The sequence below is a fragment of the Etheostoma spectabile genome, chromosome 22 (assembly GCF_008692095.1).
Source record: "Etheostoma spectabile isolate EspeVRDwgs_2016 chromosome 22, UIUC_Espe_1.0, whole genome shotgun sequence".
Classification (NCBI taxonomy): Eukaryota; Metazoa; Chordata; class Actinopteri; order Perciformes; family Percidae; genus Etheostoma; species Etheostoma spectabile.
Window position 1 is genome coordinate 8,019,496 of NC_045754.1, and position 9,135 is coordinate 8,028,630.

General features: G+C 39.3%; 2 protein-coding genes across 4 annotated transcripts in view; both read left to right on the forward strand.

The window, feature by feature from the left end:
- The window catches only part of med1l (mediator complex subunit 1-like), an 8,897-nt gene extending 6,294 nt beyond the window's left edge, over positions 1–2,603 (forward strand). For all 3 annotated transcript variants that reach the window (XM_032503634.1, XM_032503636.1, XM_032503633.1), the window contains 4 exons: positions 695–893; positions 1,005–1,100; positions 1,250–1,352; positions 2,148–2,603. In XM_032503634.1, the coding sequence (XP_032359525.1) occupies positions 695–893; positions 1,005–1,100; positions 1,250–1,352; positions 2,148–2,514 (765 nt within the window). In that variant the 3' untranslated portion in view covers positions 2,515–2,603. The remainder of the gene's footprint in view (positions 1–694; positions 894–1,004; positions 1,101–1,249; positions 1,353–2,147) is intronic.
- A 2,343-nt stretch (positions 2,604–4,946) lies between these two features.
- The window catches only part of si:dkey-192l18.9 (F-box/LRR-repeat protein 7), a 25,050-nt gene continuing 20,861 nt past the window's right edge, over positions 4,947–9,135 (forward strand). Inside the window, exons 1-2 of the mRNA XM_032503637.1 lie at positions 4,947–5,376; positions 8,982–9,071. Of these exons, the coding sequence (XP_032359528.1) occupies positions 5,340–5,376; positions 8,982–9,071 (127 nt within the window). The 5' untranslated portion in view covers positions 4,947–5,339. The remainder of the gene's footprint in view (positions 5,377–8,981; positions 9,072–9,135) is intronic.

A 9,135-nucleotide genomic window follows, 5' to 3' on the forward strand; every position in this document is an offset into this window, starting at 1 on the left:
AGATAGATAGATAGATAGATAGATAGATAGATAGATAGATAGATAGATAGATAACAATCTTTAGGCTATTTTAACAGCTTAGTATTCATAAATGATTTGTGTATATGTATGTTATTGCCGGCCCAGTTTAATATGCAACTTCATTTTATACAATATATTTAGGAAGGGGTCCATCTCTCTTTCAGTTAAGGGGTCCTTAATCTCCTTCCTCCATAGAGCTGCACAGGAGGGTCTGGCGAGTCTACACAGCCATCTGGGATGGGAGAGAAACGTACTCAGGTTTATTAACATTACATTACATTAAATCAATCACAATCGTCTTGGGACGATTGTGATTGATTTACGGAGCAACTTTTCCTCTGCAAAATAGCTTCGGAAGGAACTTGTTTTCGTGGAACATGTACGTTCAAATTGTTTAGTCATGCAACAGAAACTTAGATTGGAAAGAGTCTAGCTAGCTGTCTGGACTTACCCTGCAGCGATCTGAGGAGCAGTTAACCATAGTCCTCAAAAAGTTACCCGAGTATAAAATGCCAATACAATGAAAGCGAAAAGTAACTGAAAGAAGGAATTTCCTGGAAAATCACGGAAGGGTATCGTCGTAGATATAGACTAAGGGGTCCTCGGCTTAAAATCCTTTTGAAGACCCCTGTTTTATGACATAAAATGAATCAATACTTTTTCTGTCCTGCAGCCTCTTCCTGGTGGTGTGAGGCACAGTTATATCCTCCCTGGAGATGCATGGGAGGTGCCTGCCCTGAGAGGGACTGTAATGGACAGCATTCCCTTCACTCACCCAGGCCGAGTGCCGGCCCTGCTGGACCTGCTTCGACATCAGTGTGCCTTCAACACCCTGCTGAGGAGCTGCATCACGTCCCAGTGTGCCGGAACAGGTAGGAGGCATTTTATAATCACAAAACCAAGGTTGCAAATGCAATGTTGGCAGAAATAATCAAAAATAAATCACTGAGTTATGTGATGGTTTATTAATGGATTCTGATCAGGTTCGGCGTGTGACCTGCACTTTGAAGTCCTTCCGGAGTCTGAGACCAGCTTTTCTGTTACCTTCCACCGACCTGACGCCGACTCCCTCGGTGTTTGTGAGCATTTGGCATAGAATGTTACTTTCATCTGATTAGTTTTGGAATTTGTTTTTGTTAACCCAAAGGGTGTATACTTTTAAGGTAAGGGCAAATAATGACAGAAATAGGACTTGTATGACTATTCTTTTTTTCTTTTTTGGCCACAGTGCTGGTGAACATATGTGGTTTGCATCAGATTACCTGCACTTTGTTCGGGGCAGGAATAGGGGATGCTTCTTTGGATGAATACCTTTCCACTGTCATGAAGAGGTATGGCCTTTTATTTAACCATTTATTTAACCAGGAAGTCCCTTGAGATTGAAATCTCTTTTCCCGAGGGAGACCTGGCCAAGGGCACACCAGTTGCAATTTAAATAGAAATACAGCATAGTCAAAACAAACATCATCACACATGGAGGAAAGAAACAGGTCACATGTGGCAGTCACATTTTTGAGTTACACGGCATTTTAACATGGCCTTAAATCAATTTAATAGGACAAGATCATTTAGATGTAGCAAGTTTTTAAGTTATTCCAAACCTTTGGAGCGAAGCAAGAGAAAACTGCTTTTTTTTTTTTCCCGCTTGGTAAAAACCCTCTTAACCTGGTAAGAGAGCCCCCTGGTGGAACGGAGGTGATGCTTTATGACTTCTAGCTACCCCCTTATTTCTCTACAGTCGAGAGAATGATGGCTCCGGGTCCCCCTCCTTAGTAGGTTCCACATATTGCATCATGAGGAAAATCTGACATTGTTTTAATTTGCAGCAGTATAAAATGTATTGACTTCAACATAAGATCAAAGTCAAAGTCTGCTTTATTGTCAATTTCTTCACATGTCAAAACATACAAAGAAATCGAAATTGCGTTTCCCTCTATCCCACGGTGACAACAAGACATTTTAACCAATTTGGTCCACAGACAAACATAACATTCAAGTAAACAATATAAAAATTAAAAATAAGAAGATATATACAATATACAATGAGCTCAGTAGATTAAAAATGTACCACACTTATTCTTTACATTCTAGTCTTAGCTTGATCTCTTTTTCTAACACTGTCTCAGGTTCATGTCCATTCCTATTACACTGAGGACATTATACAGCAAGCTAGAGAAGATCACCTCTGCTCCACTTTCTCCCAGCCGCCCTGCCACCACAGAGGCCGAAAATGACCGCTCAGCTCCCTCAAGCACCGCTGTGACCGACACCAACGGCGCCATAACCACATTGTCCCAGAGTGCAGCTGTGCCAGAGGACAGCTTCAGTGTTTCTGGTTCGTCGTGCTGTGCCATATCTGTAGACAAGTCTGAGCTCTCTGAGCTCCTTCCTGAAATAAAAACAAGTCCTGCTGTCAACCCTTACCCTTACGATCCTGTGGGTGTGTTTTCACACTGGATGACCAGTAGTGACCAACTGTCAGAACTGATCTAAAACTGTATGTGTGTTTACATGTGATGATCTTAAGTTTAAGACTTTTATAATGTGTCATTTTTAGATTTGAATAAATATTTTTGGGTAAAGCAAGTTTCATTCCCACTTGACATCTTGCTAACCACTTCCGGGATTGCTCCAGTGCTGCTGGAAAATTCACTGCCGGATTTCACTCTTTTCAGCCGGATGTCCGCTACCTTCCACTTTGTTTCTGTTGTAATTTTAAACTCTGGTCAATTTCTGAGGACTATGGTTAACTGCTGCTTAGATCTCTGCAGGGTAAATCCAGACAGCTAGCTAGATTATCTGTCCGATCTGAGTTTTCTGTTGGGCGACTAAAACAACTTTTGAACATACACGTTCCATGAAAACAAGTTTCTTCCCGAGGCTATTTTGCAGCATCACAGTGGCGCTGCCTGGTGCCTAGAGCCACCCATGACAATTGTGATTGGTTTAAAGAAATGCCAATGAACCACAGCACGTTCTTCCTCCATCCTGGAATGCTGTGAGGACTCGCCAGACCCTCATTAGAAGTGATGTGGAGGAAGGTCTGGCAAAGCGAGACAAGGGTTACCATGAAACGTACTGTATGTGTAACTTGTATTTTCTGTCAGTTAGAAATGTATCTCCTGTAGAAAGCTGAAGTATTTCTTACTATGCATTCCAGAGTTGCAGAGACTGCTCACTGTAAAAGGCTTGAGGTTTGGCATTTGACCTCTCTCATACAGTTTATTGGTACCATGTGAGCCAATCAAACGTTGTTAAAGCGTAACTCTCGCCAGAATGCAACCTAGGGTCTTTTTGTGAATTTAGCCCAGTCAAACGTTCGTCAAAGTATAATTAGGACGTGAGCTCCACTTATAAGATTTACCGTATTTCCGTTTTCGGTGACCTTATGGCCTTATGAATGGGAGAGCTAGGGGCACTACTGTGATCACATCAGAATTACTATTTTTAAAACACTAAGAAGGCTCGACCCAACAGAAACTTTGCTTAAAGTATCACCATTAGCTCAACACATGAACTCTAGCAATGAGAACATTGTGTACACAGTTTACTACGAAGGGTTTTGAACAACTCACTTTAGCAGTTGGGTTTTTCCGGTCGTCGCCATCTTGCCAGTCAAAAAGTGTCGATCTCCGTACTCCATTCAAAAATCTTCAAATTGTAAGCATATGTGCAGTTATGAAGCATGTGGTAACGTTTGACTTTAAATATCCTACTTTTTAAAGCTGTAAATAGAGATTGACATCTGATGGTCATATTTTAAAGATTTCGATTTTTCGTAACCCACATTTTCTCCAGAAAAATAACTTTTACTGTATTTATTTTCAGTTAAAGGCATTTCACATTGCACCATTATAAAAGAGGTTTCTATTGACTTAAGATTTTGATTAGAAAATAAGATTTAAGATTAAAAAAGAGCTATAGTAACCTGTGTATATATTTAGAGAATGTAAGTCATAGACAGAAATATCATGTTATCCTCAGTAGATCTGTGGGTTGTGTGCATTTAGAAAGGAATTTCAACGTGTATGTAGAATATTAAGTCACCTGTCAACAGCAGACAACTGGTTCTGTCCAGGGACTTTACTTCTACATATCCAATGACCTGTGTTGCTGCTATTCATAGACACATTCCCACATGTGTGGTTAAAGCATTCTCTTCTTTCAGCAGGACTATATCCTCAGAATATTTAGGAGATTATGTGTCCTCAATTCTGATTGGTTGAATGTCTTAAAGTCACACCTGTGATGACATATCACTTAAATATTAATGAGGTATATAAGGGAAATGGGATCGGGACTGCTTCCAACATGTCATGTTTAGACTATGATTGGGTTATTTCAGTGGTGGCAAGTAACCAAGTACATTTACTCACAAGTACTGTACCAAAGTACACAATTGAGGTACTTGAGTCTTTCCACTCCACCATATTTATTTGATAACTTGAATAAGTTACTTTAAAGATTTAGATTAATAATACAAAATGGATGAGAAAATACATGATGATGTGATACTGGTTAAGATAAAACTGTATTGTAACTGGGGGCAATTCACAGGCTACCTGGCAGTATGTATAGTAATCATAGTTACCAGTTGCAACATTGAAGTAATGTACATAGCAGTGCATCAATAATCATAATCCTATAATTATTCTTAAATGAGCCACAGGTCTGCACAATGAGTAGGCCTACTTTTCTTTTGGTGCTTTAAAGTATAATTCGTACTTTTAAAAGTAGGACAAATTGAATTGAAGACTTTAACTTGTTGCCTCCTGCTACTTTGACCTAGCCTAAGTAAAAGATCTGAGCACTTCTTCCACCACTCTTTCTGAGTCACAGTCTGTCTTTGGCTTATCTTTCTTTAAATATCCACATCTCCCTCCCTGGTCTGCGGTCTCTTTAAATCCAGTGGAGGAGAGCTGCGAGTCCTCACAAAGTTGTTTGGCCGCTACGATTGCCCGCACTCAGCCTGATAAACAGCTGCTTACCATTTAGGGAACTTCACTAAAGTTTTCTCCGAACTCCTCGAATCGGGATTTTTTTTCTGTGTGTGTGTGTGTGTACATCGCTCTTTGTCTGTGGATGTTCAGATGTAGAAAGTCTGCACCGCTGGAAGCTCGAGTCTGGACTCTAGGTTTGCGTAATGCTGAGGCGTCTTCTGCTCAACATCTGGATTAACTATTTGGAGTCAGAGCTAGCGGCCATACACACAACTGTCTAGCCTACCTTTTGTAAAAAAAAAAGACTGCCCTTTTTTCTCTGGAATTTAACTCCTTTTGATACACCGAGTTTTGCGCATAGATTATGTATTCTTTAAAATGGGTGCGAACAATGGAAAACAATATGGAAGCGAAGGTAAGTGCACTAATTGCGACTTTAAAAGACGTTTGGTTTGAATTCCTCATAGGAGAAAGTATTAACATTAAAGTAGACTCAACAACGGCTGCATGTTACCGCTCTCTTTCTCTCAGGAACTACCAGAAAACGTGTGCGGTCGCTGGGTTAGCTTCATTGAGTTTGTCCCTGGACATTAGAGAGCTAGCTCCAAACTAGCACTGGGAGATGTGGATATTATCTTTCATTTCCCCACAGTATAAGGGGTGTTCTCTGTGTGTGTAGAGATGAAGGTATGTCATACACACCATTCAAAAATCTTTAAATTGTGAGGATACGTGCTGACATGGAGCTAAAAGCAACGTTTGACTTTAAATTCCCTACTTCAGAAAATATGTATTTTTAAAAATGTGCGACGTTAATGCTCAGCCAATAAGAGACAGAGTGACATCTGGTGGTCATATTTTAAAAATGTATAATATTTGAGACAAACTTTCAGACACTTTTTTTTTTTCTTTTTCAAGATTTCTTTTAATCACATTTTCTCCAGATAATTAACTTTTATTTTCTGTTTAGCTTTAGTTAAAATGCATTATACATAGTGCTACAATAAGCATGTAATAGGTACACATAGGTATTATTTGACATGCAAGTATTTAAGTTATAGCCTGACAAAGAAGACCTTTTAGACTATTCATGTAGTCACTTTAAATCATATATCACCTTACATAATCAGTCAACACAGGTGACTTGTCAGGGCAGCCACTTAATCAGAAAACTCCAAGTAGCCTAACTTATGGATTTAAAAAAATAATTTAAAAAATAAAAGAAAATAAAGTTTATTCCTGCAGTTTTAGTGGAGTTGGGTCAAAGAGTGTTTGGACATGTGGGCTCGTATTAATCACTCTTATCTTGATAAGTCTATGGTGCATTTCAGAGATTTTTGTCCACAACGTTTTAACCCATTTCTTGTTTAACTTGGCAGCCATTTTGTGCATATTTGTCAAAGCCATATGATCCTTATGTAAACAAAACTAAATAGAAGGCACCCTGGAAAGACACAGAATAGCAATGTTAACAAGAAATGTGTAAGAGCTTCTATGGAAACAGCTCCTCCTAGATGTTGTTTTTTTTTTAATAGCGGATACATGTAAAAGTATTTCCATGTATTTATTATTTAAGTCAATAAGTACATCAAACAAAGACCAACAAAAGGCATTTGTTGGTTCCCCCCAACACACACGCTGTGTTTTTCATCGAATCTTCAACATTACTTAATCAGAAAAAGGACTGCGCTCCTACTCCACCGAACCCATCATGACTCTCTCCAGAGCAGAAATGTTTGTATAAATAACATTCCAGTGTGTTCTCTTCCTAAGTCAATATCTGCAGAGTAAAGATGGGGAGTCACGATAATAAAAATAACAAATGGACCAGCTCCACCCAGGACTCCAGCCTGTTCAGGTACATCAACAGATCCTACCACAGATTGGGGTCTTCAGTGAGCTGAATTTGCAACTTACCAACCCTTTGGTTTTTTAAACTCTCATTAGGTTAACAGACAGTCGAGTGGGGGAAATGTGATGTAGGCTATGTAGAATGTATTCTCCTCTAATGATTCACAAGATCCGAATTCTCCCTTTCATTGCAACATGAAACGGGCGCTACCCTCCAAACTCGGCCTAACTGGTTGATTTCTGTTGATTTGGTGACGCCAGTGAGTCCCGGTGGCTAATTTAAGCTCTGACCAGAAACACACTGGAGAGCACTGGTTTGTTTGGCTGCACTGTACATTTTTATGATCGATCATTCAGCCAATTAATTGATAAATAGTTTTCTCTCTAAAATTTCAGAACCCAAATGTCTTGTTTTGTCCAATCCAAATCCAAATCCCAAATATACTTAGTTTACAATCATAATAGACTAAGGAAAACAGCAACTTTTGAATTTTGAGAAGCTTGAACAAGAGAACATTAGCAATAAATCATTATTTCCATTTTCTGTCGGCTAATTGACTAACCATCGCAGGTTTAGCGGTTTTAATAAAGAAGTCAGTCAATAATACCCTTTAGTTTTTTTTTCTTCTGAAGGACAGAATGTAAATACGTTGAATTGCTATTGCTAACAAAATGCTGACCATTAAATGTATCAAATAAGTGACTGACTTCGTGAAAATCTTAAGGAATGTAAGTTTAATATTCACATTACACATGTATTCAAAGTATAGTCATTTCACAAAAAATACTTCACAGTGGTATCAGCATCTTAGTTACAAGTGCAGAATTCTGCAGTCCGTCTGTCCACATCTGTTTTCAAGTGTGATGCCACAATTAATTACACACTGGTCACAACTATGCAGAAACCCTCCACAAACACATGAGCATAAAACAGCAAGCAGGGCTTTTCTGAAAGTTGTTTTTCAGTGAAAGACAGAAAAGAAATCGGCCTTGTACTCGTCCACATTTGCAGTGGAAAAGAATCCTGTAACCAGACAAATATTATATTTTACTTCTTTAACCATCCTTATGCTTTTTGCTCTTCTTAGATATTAGAAAAGTGGACATCTGCAAGCTACTTGTGAATTTCTGAGGCATTTCTGAGGACTGAAGGAGCCGTAGCAGATGTGCGGGCTCAGTGATGTCACCACAAAATGTCATACCATATGAGTGGCATGGGTTTAAAAACTGTTTTATATGTATAAGTGGGATTGTGTGTCTTCCATATGGAGTCACAGGTTGCTTTTTTTTTTCTCCCTATACAAGCTTATGTCTTATTTCAGGAACTGTCTGTCTGTCTTGTCTGTTTAGGTGGCTGTGCTTGATGCATGTGGGTGTGACTGTTTGGGAATACCTCTTCGTGCTGGGTGAAACGCGCATACTTAGTCTCAGAAAAGCCACAAAGCTGCATTTATGATCTGACAGAGGAATGAAATGCCATAAACAACTACTCCACAGGCAGCCTGCAGTCACCATGGCAGTCGAGCCTGTTGCACAAGGAATATCTTATTGAAATTTAGCACTTTTGTGCAACTGTATAGAAATCTAAAGCCAACAACCCAAGGACAGCTCCCAAAGTGAGAGTTGTAAATTTGAGTAAACTTAAAAGAAAGCCCTTATATGTGGTAGTTGTACAGATTGTATGACCTAAGAAGTACGCGGCTGATGATACATTTTATTGTAATCATTCATTAAAGAGGGTGGTTGCTTGTATCTTGTGTGTTTCCTCACTTGTCCTCCGTGGAAGTGAAGGCTGAGGGGGATTAAACGAGACTTTATTCTTCTTCCAAATATAAAAAAACAGACACTTACTTAAACAAAGCAGCAGAGACTTTGTGCATGTGCCAAGCCGAGCCATCCATCCAAAAGTGAGGAGCATAAAAGTCATAAAAGCAAAGAGCGATGGACTTTATATTTCCTTACACTTCATACCTTCTTACCGATTGAAATACATCATGGAATACCTTATCTCGGACACCCTTTAGGAATTAGGCATAAAAAGTGTTTTCTCTCAACTGAAAAGATTTTCTAAGGCTGTGCGGTAAAATAAATCATAACTGCAGTTTGTCCTCTTAAAGTTGCTATACTGTGTCCCAGCAGATTTGTTTTTTTTTCCCATTTCCCCTGCAGGTAAAGGGAGCTCAAGCATCTCTTCTGACATAAGTTCGAGCACGGATCACACACCAACCAAAGCTCCAAAGAATGTGGCTACCACCGAAGGTAGGGCATCTGGTGCTCATTAACCAAACTCCCCTCCCTTCTTCTTCTTCTTCTTCTTCTTCTT